Source organism: Motacilla alba, chromosome 10 (assembly GCF_015832195.1).
Source record: "Motacilla alba alba isolate MOTALB_02 chromosome 10, Motacilla_alba_V1.0_pri, whole genome shotgun sequence".
In the NCBI taxonomy this organism is placed as follows: domain Eukaryota; kingdom Metazoa; phylum Chordata; class Aves; order Passeriformes; family Motacillidae; genus Motacilla; species Motacilla alba.
Window position 1 is genome coordinate 6,512,341 of NC_052025.1, and position 22,658 is coordinate 6,534,998.

Below are 22,658 nucleotides of genomic sequence, written 5' to 3' on the forward strand. Positions count from 1 at the left end.
TGCTCTCTGCAAGATGCAAGCCCTGCTGCAGCACATTAGTGGTATTCCTGTCCTTCCTTGTACTGCCTCAAGTTCAGGGTAGCAGTGCTGCCAAACCCGTACCAATGCTAGCACAGACATGGACATGGAGATTTTTACATCCTTGTAATGGTTCAACTTTTATCATCATTTGCTAATTAGCTGAGGTAAATCAAAGCAATTCTTGCACTGTATTAGCTTTAGAAACATGGTGTGAATCTAACTATTAGATCATGTGACACTTGATAAATTGTCACAGAAGCTATGGGTGGCGTAATACATAAATTTCCTCAAAAGCAGATTTGCTGCCTTGGATGGACTTTGGTATCCTTTGATATTAGTGTTGGGTTCTGCAGGGGATTGTGCCCAAGCAGTCGGGATTGTTGATTTTTGGTTTGACTTCTGTTGCTCAATGATGAGTTCCCATCTTTCTGGAAAAAGACTTAACTCTCTTCTCAGAACTAGACTTAAACAATAACGAGTCATTGTCAGGTGGGAAAGGATTAAGGAACAAAGAATTCATCTTAAAATATGGTGAAGGACAACTTAATTAAGGAGGCTATTACCCCTCAGTTAAACCATATTCTGGAGAAAATGTCAATTTTTCTACACTTAAACAGCAATATTTACTTAGTAGAAGTCAGTTAATTTTAATTTTGTATGGGACAAAAGGTTTCTTTATATAGTTAAACTCCATCTTAAAGATCAAGTACTCAAAATCAGATTTGTTTCACAAACCATTGCTTAAGTTAAAATTCACTATAAAAAGTAAAATAGGAGCAATTAGAATCAATCTTTCTGAGAAGACACCATAGGTTCTTAATGCAATTCAATATTAAAAGGTAGTATTAAGAAGAACTCAGTGTTAAAGTGTTCAAATGTGTACTTGTAAACTTAAGCTTTACCTAATAAACGTGAGATTCAGCAAATAAATGTCAAAAAATGAAAGCCTGCTTCTTAAGGAAGGTACTCAGGAATTGTTTATGCCTCTGCTGGTTCAGCATCAACCACTAAAAATAGCTCATGAGCCAGGACAAACAAACTATTCCTCCTGCCTAAGACTGTATAAAAAGAAACTTTAAAAGGATAACCTCTTTTGTCTTAGTCATATTTACAGTATCCTATTAATACTTTACCTAGTGAGATTTTTTCTCCCGAGTCTGCTGGAAGCAGGAAAACCAACAAGGCAAGTGCTGATATCAGGACACAAGGAATAAGCAGATTGAGGCCGTAATAGAGAGTCCTGCGTCTCATGGTAACTGTGAAGGTTACATCTGGGTAGGGTTCTTTACAACATTCATAAAAGCTCTCAGTTCTCTTCCCAGGAACTCCTGTGTAGGAGAAAAGAGGAAGAAAACCAGAAGTGAATGTGAATGAACTGTATATTATACAGTGTTTCTTTTTTAAAAGGATAAATTTAGTTTTCCAAGTTTTACTACAGGTAAAACTACTTAAGCTTAATTTCCACTTTTTCTCAGCTGATAAAGGAAAATCAGACAAAAAATACTTACAGAACTCAAGCAGAAAATTTATCTTTTTTTTTATGTTGATTTGCATCTGAGATCTGTTCTCAAGAGTTTCAAATGCCACTGGCTAGGTCATTTATTAATTTAATTTCTGTCTTCATTTCCCAATTGTTACTCCATCCATTTCAGCAGTGGAGACAAGGCTGCAAGTTCACAGTGTAAATAGGGCATGGAGAGCTTACCCACTAAATCCCATTCTCCATTTGAAATATAGCCAGATATATCTGCTTCTTGCATTTGTAAGTCCAAGGACCAGCCTCCATAAGTCCAGGATCCAAACTTCAGGTTACATTTCTGAACATCAAATGGAAACCAGCGCACATCTATGTAGCATGAGCTCTTAAATATGCCTAGGTGAGATTTTAAAAAAGAGCACTACATTTAAATGCTTGTTCCACAGGATTTCATATACATTTTGTAACCAGAACTTGTTCTACATTGTGCCTTCTGTTTTTCATTTATAAAGCATCTTTAATCTCAGTCCTGTCTTGACATGTAAAGAGCAAAAGTCAGTCATAGAGAAGGGAAAGAATTGGACCGTTGATGTATTGATGTTATTTACTGTTTTTTAAAGACACTCTTCCATTTTGGCACATAGTGGAAGAATATTCAGATAAGAACTCAGATTTCTAGATACAGTATTTCAGGAAGAAATTAAGCAGAATATATAATATGTTTCTATTTCTTTACTGACTAAAGTAAGAAATCTTGAAACATAAGAAATCCTGAAATATTTATTTTCTGTTTTATTAGATTTATATGATATTGATTTACTGAGGAAAGTGAGCTGCTTCTTTTTCACTTGTTGAGTCAGACCCTGTCCTTCAGCAGCTTTCAGAACTGAACTGAAAAACCCCCACCAAATGGAATATCTTAAGAGAGCATCTTAAATCAAGAAGCAAACCCCTGAAACCCTCTGGACATCTTAGGCAGAAAACCTAATTTGTCTGGAAAGCATTTGGCTCTGGTGCTGTAGTTTGCAAAATTCAGATGCTAGGGAGAGTTAATTCTAATGATTATGCTAATTGAGTTGGGGAAGAGAAACAGTGCTCCACTGCTGTACATCCAGACCAAAAATTGTTTTGATGAAGCAGTCATTGAATAATTTCAAATAAAAATACATCCAAGATGTTACTAAGCATCTTAGTGTAAAGTTAACATATTAATAAAAGAAACACTAAAATAATGAAATAAAAAATTATTGAGGCATTACCATTACTTTAATAAACAACATCTTTTTATAGTAAGGATTTCCAAACTTCTGAAATTGTGTGTTATGACAGAAGAATTTCCATAATTGACAGTTTTCATGCAAAGGTGTTAACCATATAACCATAATGCATATAGGCTTACATCTATCCGATGATGCTAGCTAAATAAATAAAATGTAAGAGAATTTATGGCAGATTTGAAACCACACCGTACACAAGTAATTACCAAAATCTATGACAAGCAAACAGCCTACCTGGTGGCAGGTATTGGCAATGTCCTGAAGAATTGACTAAAACATTAGTGTGAAAAGTAGCATCAAATCTTTCATCAGCACTAGAACAGGGGAAAAACAAAATGGGTTATTTGCTCTTTGACTGAAGAATGTCTGAAACAAATCTGTTCTCATAAAAGGACTATGTCACCTCCAAAACTTGACAGCTTTTTTCCTGCCATCAGATTTCTGTGGCCTCAGAGTAACTGGCTTGATACTTCTGGGTTTGCTCCTGATTAAGAGCTGTAAGGGAAGGTCAGCCACATCATTCTTGCCACTCACCTGCCCATTAGATTCATTATAGTGCCTTGGCTCTATTGATTTCCTTTTGGAAAGTAAGCACTTCTAAAAAACTTCTCAAGCAACTGTACAGGGAAATCTGTTCTCTTGCTGTCTACGTTAGCAGCTAATGAATACTGAGGAGATGGATACTCCGGTGTCTGTGTCTTCCTACCTCTTTGTATGGGTGGGAATTATTATTACTAATTATTATTATTAATTATTATTACATTATTACTACATTTCATACAGGAGACCCTTTAATGTAGCTCCAGCCTTCATTATCAGACCCTATAAACTGCGTTCAGACAAGAAGAAAAAGCAGCTCTATTTGAGGGGTCAGTGTAGTGGTGTGGCCAGCACTGCCCTGGTGTGCTGTCCTTACAAGTCTCTAGAGAAAGAATCATAATGTCATTTGGAGAGTGCTCCAAATTATGAATTTGCATCTACTGCTAAGGAATATCTCAATTCTGTCTAGCACAATGACCCAGGAATTTACCAGGCATTAACATTTTAAGGATTTCTATATGGGGAACACAATGAGACACAGGCTACAACTTGTTGTACTGTTGTAACCTCCAACCTGTCACTTTGTGGGGTGGGTTGGCACATGAGGCAAGTGCCCAGCTGTACTGGGCAGGGCAGAGGAGCCACACAAGCCCCAGGCTCTGGATGCTTGCAGCAATCTGGACTTTCAAAACCTGTGCATCTCTAGATTGACTGGAACACTACAAGTCTCTAATGTCCCTTTGCCTATTAGTGGCTTAGTAACTCACAATTTTCTAATCACCTTTTAAGACATCATCAGAAAAAACAGAGTAAAAATCTGAGATGGTCATAAAGTGAAATATTTATAACTCTAGCAGAAAATAAAGTATAATAAAAGGTGCTTCTTAGCAGGAAAGACTATTTCATTTCTTGAAATAGTCTTTTTTTGAAAAGAGGAATTTAATATTTGATCTATTCTGGTGCAAATTTTGTGTCTCAGAAGCTAAAATAAAGCAACTGTTATTTTAGACTTTTTAAATTTGCATTTTATTTTCTCCATATGTACTTAAATAACCTAGATTTAAAAAAATATCTGGGCTGGTTTGTGAAATTTGCAGACAAGAAAAAGCTAAATCCAAATAATTACTTGCCCATCTGAAGTTGCACTTTTTTCTGTGGTGAGCAGAAGGCTCACAAGTATTGCAAATACTTGCAAGTATTTAATGGGAACTTTGAAGAGAAGCAGAGAAGTCTCAGCATTGAGTATGTTTGATGCCTGATTCTAGCACACTGAGGGGCAAAGGCACTCAGTTCTAGGGCCATTGAGCAGTGTAAGCCACTCCAGCTTCACAGCTCATGGCTGGATTCTCCCAGTTTGTGCTGCAGCTCTTCTTTCAGCTGGAGCTCTAATTCTTCTCACATTCTTCCACATCTTGGCTGCCTGTTTTTTGTGATATCTGTAAGAAACTGGTGCTGCAAAAATCTCTACTGATTGCATTGCCAAATTTAGTAGAGGATATTGGGGAGAGGGGCAGCAAGATCACACACACATTCACCAGGTGTGCAAGCACACAGGTGCATGGCTCTCATTTCCTTAGAAAACCAGACCTAAAGTCCTCCAACAAGGTTCAGTATTAGACAAATAATTGCTTTGACTTGAAATTAATAAGGGTTAGATGATGGAATTCAAATAAGTAGGCAAATTTAGGATGTAAAATTATCCGTGCCACACAAATCACTTGTTAAGTGGGAATTAATGACTCCTGGGCTAGGTTCTGTTCTCTTCTTCTGGAGTGGAGAGTAGTTAAACACCAGGGAGCTGATTCTAAGACCTTGCTGCTGTTTCTGGTAATTGGCAAAAATAGATTTTTCACAAGAACACAAATGATCAAGGAACCTTGATTTCATTGCCACATGACTCTGCCTTTCACAGGCACATTCTTAAAAGAATATCCAGTGGTAGTCAGATTCAAATATGAAATTCTTTTTTTCGGAAAAAGGAGCATGTGTTTTTCCATGCTGTGCTTCTAATCATTTCTGAAATGCACTGCTTCTGTTGGGAATGCACTAAGTAGCTTGAAGAGCCTGGACTGAAATGTAATGGAATGATAGAAAATAATTTCTGTTACGTTTCCTCTTCAGGGTATAACCCTGAAGAAAGGGTTGAAAGCAGATATTGATTACAGGACATTGAGATGACAAAGCTGGACCTAGCAGATAGAATCTCACTGGGACCTAACCTCAAATTTATAAAACTGGAAAAATGAAACTCTTAAAATGAGACACTTTCCAGAATTTTTGTTATTCCAATGAAATACTGAACACTATGTGGCCATTTGGAAAATAATTCCACCAGAAATGAACACTTTTAATAAGTGTAGTTAAAAGTGGAAGATAGTCCACATGACACTAGCACAGTCAATCCTGGAATTTGTACAAAGGCCTAGATTTTCTTTCCTCAGAAAAACTAAGATGAACTGGCCCTGCTCTCCCCACAATAGACTGGATGTCAAATTTAATACAGCTGCCACAGTTTCTCTGTACTAGGCTGTAGCAAGATGTGTAAGAACTCAAGACATAGTGAAACATGCATTCATTAAAATGGAAAGTGAATTTATAGTTCATTAATTTCTCTGTAACTGCAGATGCATGTCCCTAGTGAAGCACAGAAATTGAAAGCATCTATCTCAAAATGGCACGTCACTAGAAGGGAACATCATAATATTCCCAATGTAATTTCAAACAGGAATAAGACTTTATTTTAAATAGCTTTGCTCTCTGACTAAACTCTGCATAAGATTTTTTGGATTAAATATGTGTTTGTAATAGAGAAACCGTAGAATAATTATTTCATGACTGAGTCATAGTTAACAATCTGAAGATCTGAAAACCTGTATTAACAGAAAAATTGTGGTTTCAGTTTTCCAGGTTATTGTGACCCTTCTCATTCTATAAACCACTCCACTACAGTTAGCATGCATATATATTAATATGACTAATTCCTAAACTATTACCCTTTCATTTTGGATATACTTAAATACTGAAGCCTAAATCATCAGGCACATTGCAAGTCTCTCTCATGTATGTCATATATATGAGGAAGAATATTGTCATAACTCATTTTTTTGGAAATCACTAAATTGCTGTTGTAGAGCACCACTTTTATGGTAAACATAGCATGTTGTTCATCAGGGCAATGGAAATGAAGGTGTCATTTGTCAGATTCTCCCAAGAACACTGTTATTTATGGAATCAAGGTAGCTAGAGATCACTCAGTGTTAGCTGTACCTCTGGGATAGCACTGCCACAATGCAGGCCCTAGAGAAGTACCCAGTGCCTGGCAAAGGCCACTGCTGCTGCTATTCCATAATCACAACGCAACAGCACCTGTGCCTGCAACACTGAACATAAAGGTGCTCACCAAAAGGCAAATGGGGGAAAAACTGCAGCTGACATTGGAACAGCCATTCTCTAGCTCTTGTTGCAACAAAAACGGTTCCTGAAGTGGGAAGGGAGATCAGGTTGATAAGCACAGCAGGGTGTGCTCTTAAGAGACACAGGGCAGAGAAAAAAAGGAAAGAATGCCATCAGGAAGACAATAGGTTCACATCATCTGCACAGGCAGAAAAACAATGTACCCTGGCTACAACAGAAGAGCCAGTGCTCCATGTACAGAGCAGGTGTAAGCTCTTTCCAGTACCTGGGCAACAGCAAACAAGCCCACAACAACTGCAGCGAAAGGCAACTTGTTATAAAACAGGCAGCTCTCAGTGTTTTATTTTTCAAACTAAATAAATTCCATGGTGGGAACTACCATGGAACAGTACAGCCAAAGAATCTCTCAATGTCAGCCAAAGGTTCTGCAGTGGATTGATGGCAATCTGTCTGTCCCTGAAATAGGCCCAACTCAGAACAGTTTGACGAGGAGAGCAGCAAATATCTCAGCTATTTTTGTAGCAGGAGGAACGAATAACACTAAAACTGGACATGGAAAAATGCAAAGATCCTTCCTGGCAATTACCTCTCCTGTCTAAAGTGAAACCCAAACTAAACCCTGACAAGCAGGCAAACATCAGATTTGAATTTCCCAGTAACCATTTAGACCAAAAAATTTCAGAGAAAATTATCATTATCCATAACATTAAACACCACCTCATAAAAACTACTCAGTTAGAATGGTAGTAGGGACAATATTGTTATTCACAAAGCATTTGCAAAAATGTCCTCCTCTTCTGTGAACAGGAGACTGGTAATTTTCCAGAATTGCAAACATCTAGAAAGTTTTGGGAAATTATTTTAAGATCTAGGCATTTTGATGAGATGATTGTCATTTACCTTGCCTTATCATTGTGTTTGGACAGGGTGCTAGAAAACTTCATGTAGACTGCCTTTCCCAGGAAAGGCTGGAGCAGTTGAGCTTTCAAGGGGTATTTTGCAAGTCTATAATTCTATGATCTGCCCTCCACCCCCCCACACACACAGAGAAAAGTGTGTCTACCTGTTATAGAGAAGAATATCAGGCTTCCAAATCAGTCCATCAGGAAAACGGACATTCTTCACTCCTGGGTATTCAGACACATTCCACTGTAGATAATGATCTGTCCAGTACTAAGCCATACACATAAAAAGTAAGTTAGGTCATCTCATCCACTGGTTTACTGTAGTTCTCTAGGGACTGGATGGGCTGAAACAATAGGTGTTCTCTTGTTTAGCTTCAGGGACTGAAATATTTGGAAAGAGTGAATTAGGCCACCTAGAGCACAATGGAACCCACAAACCCCTCATTTTCAATTCACACTGCAGTGCACGTAGCAGCCTAGAAGAGATTTGGAGTGCTTGAATTTTGTTGTTCACACTGTCTCAGGTGCCAGTTTGGGATTGAACTGCTTTTATAATTCATACAGTAACTTCCATTCTATTTATCTTCATAGATAACTTTATTTGCTGTGGTTGGAAATTCTCAGATTGTAGTACCTTGCTAATAGGCATGGGCTAGAGCAGCCAGCATTCACTGCTGACAGAAGATGACTGTCGTGGCACAAGACCTCTGTGCCAGCAGAAGGTCTTGGCAGCTCCTGGGGCCTGGCTTTGGGCAAACTCTGAGGCAGCTGCTCCATAGCACTGCTCAGTCCCACAAGTTTCCTCCCTGGCTGGCACTTCCTGCACAGGAGGCAGCTGCCCTGGGGCTGCCTGTGCTCCTTTCAGCCCAGGCCTGGCTGCTGGCACAAGCAGGCTGGCACAGTTGCACCAGCAGGGCTTTGATCTGAGCTCAGCATGGCTAAATCCCACACTCTGTCATTGAAACATATGGTGGAGCACAGCCATAAACAAGAGCAGAGCCCCAGCCTGCAGCCAGCTGAGCGCTGTGGCAGCCCCAACAAGCTGCTAGCCTCCTGCGCTCCAGGGAAACAGTAGCATGAGCTGCTGTGTTTTCCTGAAATTGAGGTTGTACATCACCTCTTACTATGCAAATGACTTGTCATGATACTAGGGTGGTTTCTGTTGAGCACCAAGGGTATAAGGAATAAAGTTCAATTCATTTTACAAAATTTACCAAATTTTCTCTGTCTATGCTTCATTATAATGTGCTTCTCTGTATCTCCATTATAATGTTGTTTACATTAACTTCACTTGACCGTAGGTGTCATGTAACTTAGAGTGAGGACTTGTCCAGATTTACCAAGTTGTTATGATGCCAAATGTTAATTCCTTAATTTCTTAAATGTAAACTTTTAAATGGGTGACTAAATGTACAGCACTGACCCCTTCAGTCTAGTGGTCCTTGTCAAAAATGTTTGATAGACATTAAGGTCAGGGAAAATTGCCAGTGGGTATTGTGGAGGTAAATGTTATTGGTCATTCTCATGGGGTATTCACATCAAACTGGTCTAGGGAATTCCTTGTATTACTGTCACAGGCAAGTTTTGATTTGATACACCAAGTTCCCAGTTAGCCTCATGCTGCAGGTATTCAAATACATTCTCGTACCTTTACAGCAGCATAAATAACCATTTTGATGCATTCAACACAATTAATAGCATTCATCATGCAGCTTTTGTGTAGTGTTTACTATATTTATCCTTGGCCTGTGCTTCTATATTTATCTCGTTCATTTTTTACAATGAGTTTGTAGCAAAACCAGACAAAAGATCTGAGTTGTGCACTGTTTTTACTTTAGCTTTACAGATAATAGTTTTTTATTGAAATCTTCAATTATTTGGCTCTGTTCATAGTTGTTGGTTTCACATTTCTCTAGTTAAGATACATGTGTTGCCCACAGCCATCTATACACAGCTTCTGTTAGCTGATCAACTGCTTCTCATATTTTTTCAGAGGTTTTACATGCATTTTCCCAGTAAACTGTTTTACATTAAATTCTTGGTTGACAAATGTCACTAATTTTTTTACCGCTTCATCTTTTGTGTAATGTAGAAGTCCTGAGATGCCATGATACATCTGTTTTTTCCGAAGGCCAGCAATGTAAGCAAATAATCTGTGTGGGTTTAAGGCACTGAAAGCCATGGCTCTCATGGCTTTGGGTGACTCATCCTCAGGAGCTGCCAGAGCAGGTCATTCACACTCGTGGTGGCAGGGCCAGGACTTGCAGGCTGCATTCACTGCCAGCTGAAGGCATCCTGGATATCAACATATCCAATCATTTCCTATCCCAACTTACGTTAGGAGTTACCATGGCCACGACACTGTAGCGCAGGGTGATGCTGAGTGACGTAAAGACAGTCCAAGGGCAACAGAAAACTTAATAGTCAAGGCTGCATTAGAGATGATGTTAAGCAGATTTCTGGTTGCTCTGTCAGCCCTGTGTACAAAGTGCTCACCCATCCAGCAGAGCATGATCTGCTTCATTTTGCTTTAACTTTAGAGCTACCGTTAAAGGAGCTGAAGCACCTTTAATTTGGATTAAAATAGCAAAGAGCTCAGGGTGCTTTGGTTAGTACCAATCTGTGTGATTAAGCAAGGCTCCTGCTATAACTTAGATCAAGTTTGATGCTGAACAGTGTTGCTATGGATATAGTAGTTGGATAAAATAGTCTGCCTGTATAAATACTAGATTTATATTCCCCTTTCTCTTAAGTTATTTTTTGTATTTAAGTATTTTGGGGATAATTATATAAAATACATTTAAGATACATTGTATCAAAAATTCATTTAAGATATGTTGCTGATTATATACACATATATATCAGGGAATGCAACAGAGGGATTTCAGGGAAAAACTTATTTCAGATAATTTAGAATAATCAAATGACATATGCTTGCCTTAAGCTTTGCTTTGAATCTGTCTAGAACACCATTAATAGACAGTTAATATGCAAACACTTTTATTTTTATGCGTACACAGGCTATGAAGAGTGGCTACATTTTTTGGTAGTAACCAAGTGATCTGTTCATTGCAATCTTAAGGTGCTTCACATCCAGTATGTGCTAAGGTGAATAAATCAAAAGAAATACAGAATGGATAATACAATTTAAAATTTCCTAAGGGAGAAAAAAACAAACTCAAAAAGGATAAGGATGCTGTGAGATCAAAGAGAAGGAAAATAAATTACAGCCTCTTGAGGATGAAGTGTTGGATCACTTACTGGTAAGAAATCATAGGAACTATGGTCTTTGTAGCTAAAAGCCCAAAACATATTATATTGACTGTTTTAATCTTGCTGTACAACAGGCCTGTAAAAAAGCATGAGTTGAGTGCTTCTTCCATGTGATATTTTCTTTGTGAATATATGGAATAGCCATGCTATTCTTACAGGTCATCACAATAGTCTTTCCTTTGTGTCCCAAGGCCTACCCTAGGGCAAGTGAGGTGCTCTATCTAAAATGTTACAATAAAAGAAAAAATAATGCCTTTAAATGGAATGAGCTGCTAAAAGAAACTGAAAGGTGTAAAGTGTCTGCAAAAGCTTTGTGATTGTCTGGAATAGAAATCTTCTGTGACTTCCTAGACCTAACAGTTTGGTTTCTGTGCTGATGGGAATTCAACTAATGACAAATTCTCATCCATGCTGCTATAGGTGGAAAAAACTCCACGTCACCTCTTTTGCAGAGCATAAGACAAACTTCTGGAGGAAATGTTTGTGGATGCATTGGGACTCCACAGGAGTCAGCATGCTAAGAAAGAACCTTGTTAATTCTGAGTCATAATGTAACCTTTCAGAGAAAACAATTTCAAAATACTCTCACAAAGTTCTTGAGCTGTCTATTAGCTCTTCCATTTATTAAAAAGTGAGTAAAAATTGACTCCTGCCCAGCAATGCTGGCCATGAGTTAATGAGGACAAAGTTCTCTGCTGTGGTATCTAGTGGTAGCAAAGAAAATCTGACATGGAAGTAGGAGTCATATTTTCTTACAGACCTGAAAGTTTTCTAAAATTCAAACCCCTCACCAGATTAAACTCTAAGACTGAAGGGGAAAAACAAACATACTTTGTTTCAAAACTTACCATTTGTAGCCAAATATTTGTTGTTAATACTTGATTCTTTTCATCCTGGAGGGAAGGAGGAGAGGAAGAAGAAAAAAACAAACCAGAGTTTACTACCATACAGATAAAATAATACCATTAAATACATTTGAATATTATAAAATAACCAGTTGGGCTGAAGCACCTTTCAAAGCAATGGGAATCATTGCCACTCGGTTATTGGAATGAAAGTTTTCACAGGAACTTTTTAATTTCAATTTAATATTACCACAATCGGTGAAACTGTTTCCTGGGGGGGTATCCTTCTGCCAGACTCTTCCCTGGGGCTCCTTTAGTAAAGAGTCTCCAAAGGCGAGGCAGTACAGCAGGGGCTGCCTGTACTACCTTTCTTCCTCTCACTAATTACCCTCATCCAGCAGACATAGGCAGGCAGTAGAAAAACAATGAGCCAAGTGTGGCTAAGCTCAGATGAAGGGTGTTGGGGCCGTTCTGAGGAGCTTCTTAACAGGCAAGTGGCACCACTTGTGTCAGTGGAACTATACAAAAAGTGCTGCATCAGCTTCACCAGAAAACTGTTGTCAGGGCAGGATATTATTATTCTTGGAAGGCCTTTCTCCTGCACTCCTGACTGATCTAAGTTCAGGTGACACAGCAGGCATCTTAATGTTAATGCTGAAGTTGTAGACTTTAATTCTTCACTGCTCAGACACAGGAAAATATCAGTGACCTTCTTCTGTGGAGGTACCATATCAGCACCCAACTGGGTTGTGTGAAGCTAATGGAATATACTATAAATGCAGTCAGTATTCCACATTTTCAAATCTGAGCACACAATCCCTGTGCCAGCACCAGTCAAAGCTCCATTTACAATCTGCAAAAGTGTCATGGGAAATTTAGTCACCTGCACAGCCTTAACTGCCAGAGTTGTTCATATGCCTAGACCCCTGAACCTAAATCTGTCACTCTTGAACTTAAATGTCATTCCTAAATGCCAAAAAATGGCCAAAAATGTTTAATCACATTTCATACAATAAAAATACCCTTTTTAATAACACACTTTCCTAAAGGTAAATTTCCCACTTCTGTTCTTGTTTTGTGAACTACTAACCAAAAAGAGCTCCTGAGAGACCTTTCATTGCAACCATTTTATATCAGCACATTAACAGGAAGTTACACAGCATGTAAAATCAAATACCCTGCAAGGGACAATGGCATTTTTAAAGCGAGAGAAACCTTTTAAGGAGCAGCACCAGTAAATGATTGAAAGTGTTACTAGGCTGTGCGTAATCACAACTAAATGTACAACATACAAACAGAAAGATTTTAAATGAAGATGGCAATGTGCATGAATAAAGTCTACCATCATGCACACTCCTACCTTGCTTTAAAACAAAAAGCATAAAAAATATAAATAATCACAGACCACAGCTAGTCATTCAGCACTTTTCCTCTCTATTTTCTGCTTCATCACCTCCATGAACCTTTTTCAAAACTATCTCAAGTGGGCAACTCATTTAAATGGCATCCTGGGGAAACAAGTCTCTAACCATTTGGTTTCAGAAATCCATTATTAAGCTCCCCTGAATCTGCATGGTGAAGGCACTGCTGAAGATGTCAGCCAGGCAAAGCAGTAATTAACTTGCACTAGTAGCTGTTATTCTCTAGCCCTACAAACATTAATTTGGAACCTCTCTCAGCCTGCTTATAATGTTAGAGCACTACAAAACTAGTTTGTATGGGATCTTTAATTCATGAATGAAGAAACAATCTTTAAGAGATCATTCATCTCACCAGAACTAAAGTCTATTGAGAAGGGTTGCCAGTTCAGGGCGTGTAAAATCTACCTGTTCCTATTCATCATAGGCAATTTTACATGAGATGGAAATACTGCCAGTGATAACTTGTCCTCCGAAGTTCAGTAACATTTTCTGAAAGCTCTGTGTGCTGTCCCAGGTGAACATGACAAGTTCCTATAATGAAATGTCCTGGTTCAGCGCCTGAGCAAAGCTGAGAGCATCACTGCTGAGTGGTTTCTCTGCACAGGTATAACTGGCTACTCAGAGATGCAGAGCAATTTAGAATTCATTATGCAGGAAGCCTGTTTCAGGACTATTAGCTGAATGGCATGGTTAAATCCTGAGTTAAATTCCCAGTGTGATCTCTTTCTACACATGAATGGGCCCAGCTTTAAATTAGTGATGTTTCAAAAAGTCCTTTTCAGCAGCCAGAGATTGTAGTGAAGCTGGGGTGTAGCTGGTGCTTGAGCTGATGCTGTGCCATGCGGATCTGCTGGAAGGACCTGAGCCCACAGCACAGGCATGGGAACTATTTTAGAAGTGGCAGGAAGGAACTCTACCATCAATGCACATCACAGACCCAGACCAGAGAGCTGCCACTGAGCACTCAAAGCAGCAGAGCTGAGGGGGACAGCAGACTTTCAAACCAGCTGTGCTGCTGGCAGCATGATTCAGCTGCCTGCCACTGCCAGGCACATGGCAGAGCCATCACCGGTTGGCATGCAGGACACTCTGCAAGCTCATTCTGAAAGCCAAGAGTTATTCTGAAGTGTGGTCTTTCACTCAAACCTAGCTCAAAGAGCCTGTTCTGAGAGCACTGACTCAAATGTGACTTGTACTGTGAAGACAAGCCCTGAGTGAAGATGGCCTATGCTGTTTTCATGGTATTTCTTTCTGTTATTTGAAGCATTTAAAGCCTGAAAGAGAGTTACATATGAACTAAGTAATTTCCACTTGGATCGCTATATTTAAGGTTCCATCAGTGTTTGAATCATAAATCCTACCATTGCTCCTGGCTATAAAAACTTTACTGCCTGCTGAGGCTTGGTTTATAGCAGTGTTTTGAGTTTTTAATGCTGTTTGTTGGAGCAAACAATTTCCAATATTTTAGTCATTATTGGATTGACTCATCCATCACTGGAGGAAAGGTTCTGATTTTAGAGGGTTTGTCACTCTCTGTGGCCCCAAGTGAAGCTGGTAAAAGGTGGGGCAGGAGACATCCTGCAGGGTTTCTCCCTGATTAGGAGAGTTTTTTGGACACTGTTTTAAATGCTTCACAGCAAACTACATTAACACTCTTTCAACAGAGTTTGCAGTACCCCCCCATAAAATGATGGGTGGGCTTGAAACGCTTCAAAGAACTTCACCAGTTTTTGTCACTTTACTTTGTAAACACTTACAGAACACTTTTTGTGTTTTGAACACAAAAACAAGGAAGCTCCAGTTACAAACCCTTTCTGCTATAATGGAGGAAAGAACAATGGCTTCACATGTTGGAGAATCTTCCCAACAGAGAATGGGACCAGCCACTGTATGGTGTTGTAGGGATTGGTGTGGTTTTTCCTCCATACCAGCTGCTTTAAGTTACTTATTATTCAGACAATACTGGCCAAGTAGCCCTGCTAATGGAGAGGTAGGTTTCCTTGGCACAGTGGGAGGTGGGTGGAGGCTGCTTTACTCATCTCTGTCCGTAACTGCAGAGGACAGATGGTGAATTGCTACTGGACTGCTTGTCGTGTTATTTTGTGGCAGTACAGGTAATGAAAGGAAAGTGGTTGACATCAGGAGACTTGAATAGTCCTTGATTCATTTTTGAAGGTAGAGGTAATAACTTCTGCGATTCTTTGAAGGAAATTGCACTGTCTCCATTCTTCCAGTTCCCACTCCAGATTTTGTCTGTTTTTATAATTTATACAATCCATCGGACTGATCACCTTTGGAAACAGTTACCAGAGTCTCAAATTATCCTTCCCTTACCCCGTGTTCCTCAGAATATATAAAAGAAGAGAGAAACTTGATTATGCTTTGTGAAAGGGGTTCGCCTGGACGTTTCAAGCTCTGTAACAACATCTGTAGACTTTCAAATGGATGCACATGTAGCATCCACACTAGAAAAGCCACGTGGAAACTGCAAGGAGAAAAACAACTAAAATAAAACTGCAGGCCTAGAAAGTGGCATGCAGTGATGTGCAGCCTCTAGCAAGAAACACATACTTCCCAGGGACAGCCTAAGGTGATATCCTGACTAAAATCTAAGAGCTGTAATTTCTGCACTTCAATTTTAGATTCTTTATTTTTATGTAGTTGAATCTCGCCTAAATTACAGAAAAAGTCATGGCTCTTTGAACTGGGCTTCAATTACTTTCAACCTTAATAAAGACTTTGTAAGAACATTTTAACAAGACATTTTAACATTGTAACAAGACATCACTTGTTACACCATAATACTATGTTCCTGACTGGTACCCTCTAGCAAAACTGAAGCTAATAATGGTAGTCTGAAGCCAGTTGTTAGCTTCACTGCTGACAACACTCTGACAGCCAGTGAGAAACATGCAAGACACTTTCTTTACTTTATGTGATTTTCACTTTTGTGTGCTTGAATGTCATCCTACTGAAACCAGCAGGTTAGTCAGTTCATTAGCTCTTATTGTCTCAGCACTTGCTCATTAAACATTCTCAACATCTTCTGATCCACAGTGCCAAATTACCTGTGCCTAATGACATTTCCCCCCTTGTCATGTAAAATCCTGTTATATTTAATTTTTGCTTCACATTGCTTGGGGTTTTCTTCCTAATCCTTTTTAGGGTTTTGCACTGAGCTCAGTAAACTGTATCAGCTGAAAAAGCCTGAATTCCTGCAGGTTAGTACTGAGAGGATAGGCTGGAGGGTGAGTTAAGCACTCATAAACTGGCTAGGTGACAAAAGATTGGTGCTATGTCCATACTTCAGGCAGCCATAATGGCAGGATGAATCCAAGGTCCTCAAAAGTCATGGAGAGCAGTGAAAGGGCTGCACTTCCATCCCTGCCCGTGGTGCTGGTGCACAGCAGCTCCCCGTGCAGCCAGCCTGCAGGAGGGGGCAGAGCAGTGTCTGCTCCAGCTTCACCCATCTGCAGCCCTGAGAGCACTGCGGTGACCTCTCAGTCTTCCCACACTAAGTCCGTGTGGGGGTCTATTGCAAATATCCTCTCCGTGTGCCAAGGTGAAAGCTATGTTTTTCTGTTAAAGGCAGCTCAGGGCTTTTTAGTCATGCAGACAAAATTGAATTTTGCTATCTCAGTGGTGAGGATAAAAATCAGTTACTTAAAAAAGCTATTCTGGTGCTTCTGCAGAGACACTGAAATGAAGGCTGCAGCTGCTGGCCAAGGACTACCCCTAATCACCCATAGGCGTGGGCTGGAGCTGCAGCCAGTGTTGATCTTGAAGAATGTAGTAGAGGAAATTAAGAAGTTTGGGAGGTTTTTATAGGAATAAAAATCTAAACAAAGAGTTGTCAATGTGAGAAAGTGAAAGTTGTCAAAATGAAAAAGGTTGTTCAAGCAAAATACAGATGAAGAAAAAGTCAGTGATTTGTGACTTACATGATTTGTGGCATAAAAGATTGGCATTCCTGATGCCTCTTTCCCACCCGACTTCCTTTTCACTATAAAAGGACTAGGCCAGTGCAATTACTCTTCACTTCTCCAGTGGTCAGCAATTGACCTTTTTATACAGTCAAATGGGTTTTACTCAGCTTACAGTACGTATTCCCAATTAAGCCAAAATGCTGTGTAAACAGTTATTACACTGCATAAATAATATTAATACAATTCCATGATCCAGCATGTGAGATGCAACATCAAGAACAGATGACAGAATATTTCTGATTTCTTAAAAATAGGTGCAAAAGACAGAAAAACATTCAATAAAATGTCAAAGGTGGAAAATATAAATTTTCACTGTTGCACCATATTTTTGAGACATTCCAAATTCAATACACATTTTTATTTGGTGTTTTGACTTGTGCCATACCAGTGACATTTTTGTATAAAAGCAGAGCTCTTATAGGGCATTTAGGACTTAACCTCGTAGCGGTACAGCCTCCTGCTGGGAGAGCCAGGCTCCTTCAAAACTACAGCACTACAGCAACGTTGCAAACTGTTGTTCAGCCAGGGTTGAACTGCAGTCAGGATGCTTTGCCAGTTCTGCATGACCTGGCCGTGGTGTGTTAATGCGAGAGGAGGGCCACTCCCTTTACATCAGCTGCTAATTTGCCCTGATTCTGTTGGTGCAAAGAATCCCCTGGAAACTGGTCTTTGTTATTTTGTACTCGGCTCCTAAGTAGTGATGCTGCTGAAAGCTGAAGATGTTTAGGACATTCCCTTCTTTCCCACATTCCACTGCAAAGCAATTTTAGCCCGAGGCACCTTCACAGGTAGGATGGTACCTGCCTGACTCTTGCTACCCACTAACTCAGGCTCTGGCTCCTTCAGACCTTTAAGGATAATTGCAGCTATGCTCAGGATTTAGTTAAGTATCTCCAGTAGCATTAAGGTTTTATAGTGAAATCTCCAAAACCCAGCCTAAAAAATACCTTCATTACTTGGTGTGCCTCTTGATATTTGATTTAATTTTTTTTCTAGCTTTTTTAAACCAAAGAATTAAACTATAAAGGCCAACCAAAATGTGAGTAGTTAATTAAAATGAAATTTGAAAACTTCTCTTCTACTGAGCTCTTAGGTTTATTAGATTTGTTATGGATGGCATATGAATGGCTCTTCATGCAGTCTGCATGCTGGAGGTCTTTGAAATAAAGAATGGCTCCAGAGAATTGCTCCTGACTGGGAAAAGTGGAGTTTTGTTGATAGAGATAACACAGACTGGCACAGATTGCTGCCATTATCCGTTTTGATTTTTTTAGGAAAGGTGACTTTGGACTGTAAATGTAATTATGAATAGGGCAATAAATGGCTATTCTGGGGCTGAGGTACTTAATTGTTCTATATGGGAAGCAGGTAGAGTTTCCCTCTATGAACACCTCCTCCTCCCATTAATTTGTGATACAGTGAATAAAGCTGTTGAAGTCCCCTAATCTTTAGCATTTTCCTGGTTTGGGCTGGTTTCACTTATTCAATTGTTCTTATTTCAACCCATGTGTTTTACCTTTTCTTTCTGATTCTCCTCCCCACCAGGGGAGGGGCCTGAATGAGCAACTGCATGTAGCATTTTAGTTTCTGCTTGGGGTTAAACCATGCCAGGCATATTCTGAACTCAGCCTGCTGTCCTAAGCATGTTCCATAACCCTGAAGGGCAGAGTGGCAGTACCAGATGCAGTAACACTTCCTCTGTTTCCTGTCTGAATCCTCTGAGTGGTGTGGCAGATCTGAACAAGGACCAACATGTACAGCAGGAAAAGAGAATGCAGTGGAAGACTCTGTGAAAAAGCTAAAAGCAAAGTGTTAGGGCTAATGACTGTTGTATGCGTAGCTTCAATTTTATAAACAAATAAAAATATTTGTAGGAGGGGGCCATTGTTACTCCAGTGAAGTTTCCTGCATGCGACAGGTGGGATTAAGGTCTGATTCTGTACTCTCATTCTATTTATTTTGAGTTTTGTTTTGGAACAGTGTCCTACATTCAGTAATTCATCTGCCTGGCCATACTTACTAGAACTATTTCTTCTATAAATCAAGGAGTGGGCTCCACTTACTAGAAATAATGCTGGATAAACCAAACATTCCAGCTCAAGTTACCTCTCCTTAGCAGAGTGCACTCTTGGTGTTTTTATTTCAGTTTTGTGCAGTTTCTCACCTTCAAAATATGTCCTATCTTCATAAACATTTCCTTAATTAGCCTGTAATGTTTTAAGTTCAATACATGGAAGCTTTATTTTAAAGCAATGCCTGCTTATACGATTTTCCTTTGAAATGCACTCCTCCAGGCTCGCCTATGTATATACATGTAATGCCATTTTTTAAATTACTTTATAGAATATGCTGCTTAGTGTTTATTGAGCATTTTCCTGTCTTGATAGTTTGTAAACATGTCCCATCCAGAGCACATGAAATTATTCCGACTATTTATTCTCATATGGGGTTTTTGTTAATCAAATTATTAAAAATGTGAATATATTAGTAGAAAATCAACAAATGGATTTTTAAAAAATGACTTTGTAAATCTGCCCTCTAACCTACAAGCACATTATCTTCAGCAAATTAAACAAAAGGAAAAATGTGCCTCTCTAGCAAGAGAATGGCCAGGCTGGGCAGAGCAGTGTGAGCTCAGTGTGAATGGGAATTAGCCCCTGGTGCTGGGTGCAGGGGGTCCTGGGACAGAGGGTGCAGAGGCTGTGCTTGAGCCACAGAAGGCTCCAGGTTCTGTGGGATGGAAACTCTGCAAATCACTCAGCCACACTCCTGAGGAAAAGCATCCACTCTGCAAATCACTTAGCCACACTCCTGAGGAAAAGCATCCAGCAGCTGGGAGGGAGGGAATGGGAGAGGAGGAAAGGAAAGCTCCAGGTGGGAGTGGTAGACAGGTGCCCTAGTTTACAGTTCTGGTCTGTATTTAACACTTGAGCCAGTACATATTTAATACAAAACTTACTATGAGCTTACACATAGTTACAGTTCAGGCTTTAGTAACTGTAGTGTTTGACCTATGTAGAAGAGTGAAAAAGTTGGGGATTTTCAGATATGCTCTGTATGGGTGTTGAAGCCTGGAGTTCCTCTGTCCTGTGCAATGTTCAAGTGTGAGTGGAGTGAAACAAAGCAGTGAGGAAGTACACCTGAATACAACAAACAAGTATGCTTCTGCTTAGAGCTGAAGTTCTGAGAAAGTTGAAAAGCTTCTGAAGTTAAAATGCTAAAATATTGCTAGAGCATTCTGTGCTGCTGGGATAGGGGTATATATTCATTTTTGGCTTTTTTAATATCTTTTTTTTCTTAAAAATTAGAAAAATACAGTTTGACTTTTACCTGGGTTAAGATTGAGTTTGATTTGAGTTTACCTTGGTTAAGATTGAGTCATCAGACTCCTATGAGATAAGAGTCTGATAACTTTGCTTAAGCTAATTCAGGTGAACTCTGAGGGGGGTTGTTTGTTTTGCTTTTTTTTTTTTTAACTTGCACTGTTTGTGTCTGAAAAAGGCCAGCATTTTCTCCACACCAACTTGTCTTACAGATTTTTGTAAAAAGCATTTGCTTTCTCCCCAGTTTCTTTACATTGCTTTTAAAGAAAGGCAGTTTGCTCAGACCACACACAGGTCTCCCCAGAAAGATGTAAATCCATCACAGCAAAAAGCTGCTGCAGAAAGAGCATAAAAGAATGACCTGAACTCTGAGCAGAGCGTCTGTGTGAGGAGCCTTCTTAGGGTGTAGGAAGCTCTTTGTGTTCCAGGTTTGCTCTGTTGGGTCTGAGAGCTGTGCTGCCATTGGCTGCACCAGGGCTTTTTCCTGGCAGAGGGCTGGAGAAGTGGCTTTCACCGACTTCCAGGAAAAAGAAGTTGAGATTATAAATATGAGTGAGAGGCTCATGATGTACCATTTTTGTAACCATGGGGATGTAATTGTAACAGCAGTCTGTCTTCTTTTTTTTTTTTTCAGTACATCATTGTTAGCAAGAGATTGTATTTAGATATGAACGCATTCATCTTTGCAAAGACAAGCAGGGATAAGGCATATGAAATGAGCAGAGTACAGCATGACTAATCACATACATCAGCACATCTTGCATGAAAAAATATATTTTGAAGAGCAAGTTGCATTTTTCAAGTTACCTCATGAATTTCTGTGATTAATTGTAGGTGTTTCACTCAGTTCAATTTCTGAATATAGCATAGAGCTTAAAGTGTAGTTAAATTTCTCACACACATGCAAAGTAATAACTGTCTTGTGTTGCTTTATTCACAAATAATTCTTGATTCTAGTGTATTTTGTAGCAGACTCCTGTTGAGAGGACTGAACCCTGAATTAGTGTTAAATACTGGCTCTAGGTGCTGATTACCATTGCCAGTCTAACACAGATAGGCATCCCAGCTCTGAACACATGCTGGAATCTGGGAACTACCAACAGTACCACAAGATAAGATCAAAGAATGGAGCCCCCGTAGCCCCACTCATTACATGGTGTTAAAACCAGAGGGAATCAAAGCCTTTGAACTTGATTTATCTTCCTAGAGGTTAGCTGCAAAACACTGAAATTGAAAGGTCAGATTGTTACACTTCAATGTTCCAGCAGACCGAAGTGGAAGGAAAGTGTGTGTGTTATTTCTTCAAGGAGAGAAGAGAAAGTTATGGGAGAACAGGGAGCTGAACCCAAAGCTGTCTCTTCCTCTGTGTGTGATCAGAGCACACAGCTCCAGCACCACTGCTGCTGGCATTCATCTATCCTATTTTTGTGATTAACAGCATCAAAAATCTCCACACCTGACCAGAGCATATTTTCCATGATTTAGCAGCAGCTGAAACCTTTGAGGAACACCAGAGCCACAGAGGCATCTTACAGAGCCACAAGGAATGGCTCTATGCACCACAAATGGACACAGGTAAAGGCAGCTTCAGAGGGTCAGATAGCAAAATGCTATTACTCATCCCAGACAGTGTCTCTACTACATCCTACCTCCCTCTTCCCACGAGTAGGAAAATTAAGCAAGGAGGGGTTGCTCCAAAATTTCTGTGTTATGTAACATTACCCATTATCTTGGATGTCTTGGGCTCTCTGGTCAATCCAGGATACAGCACAGACATCACCATGGCAATTAAAAAACTTCCTGGGGAAGGGCAGAGTACAAAATGCATTGCTTATCCTGCTGAATGGCTCTGTACCTCTTGACACAGAAGTATTGCTAAGACACTTCAATAACTCGAGAAGATGAGTCTTATTACAGAGGTTCTCGTTATTCCTTGCCCATCCTCTGATGAGTCTTCTGAAGGGTCTTCCTTTCCTGCTTTCCATGAAAATCCATACTGTCCCCACTTCTCTGATGATGCCTGTAGAGAATCACTTACAAAGGCACTGAGAAACTGTGAGCTCAGCTGAGAGGAATACTTTGATGGAAATCAGCCGTATCTCTGTTTCTTCACAAATGCAACAAGCGTCAAGACTGAAATGTCAGAACACCTACATGGTCCTTCAGGCTGCTTTTT

General features: G+C 39.7%; 1 protein-coding gene across 1 annotated transcript in view; it reads right to left on the reverse strand.

The window, feature by feature from the left end:
* The window catches only part of CHRFAM7A (CHRNA7 (exons 5-10) and FAM7A (exons A-E) fusion), a 39,146-nt gene that overhangs the window by 7,009 nt on the left and 9,479 nt on the right, over window positions 1-22,658 (reverse strand). The window contains exons 3-7 of the mRNA XM_038147160.1: window positions 11,756-11,800; window positions 7,793-7,902; window positions 3,010-3,089; window positions 1,727-1,894; window positions 1,155-1,349 (exon numbers count right to left, since the gene is read on the reverse strand). Of these exons, the coding sequence (XP_038003088.1) occupies window positions 1,155-1,349; window positions 1,727-1,894; window positions 3,010-3,089; window positions 7,793-7,902; window positions 11,756-11,800 (598 nt within the window). The remainder of the gene's footprint in view (window positions 1-1,154; window positions 1,350-1,726; window positions 1,895-3,009; window positions 3,090-7,792; window positions 7,903-11,755; window positions 11,801-22,658) is intronic.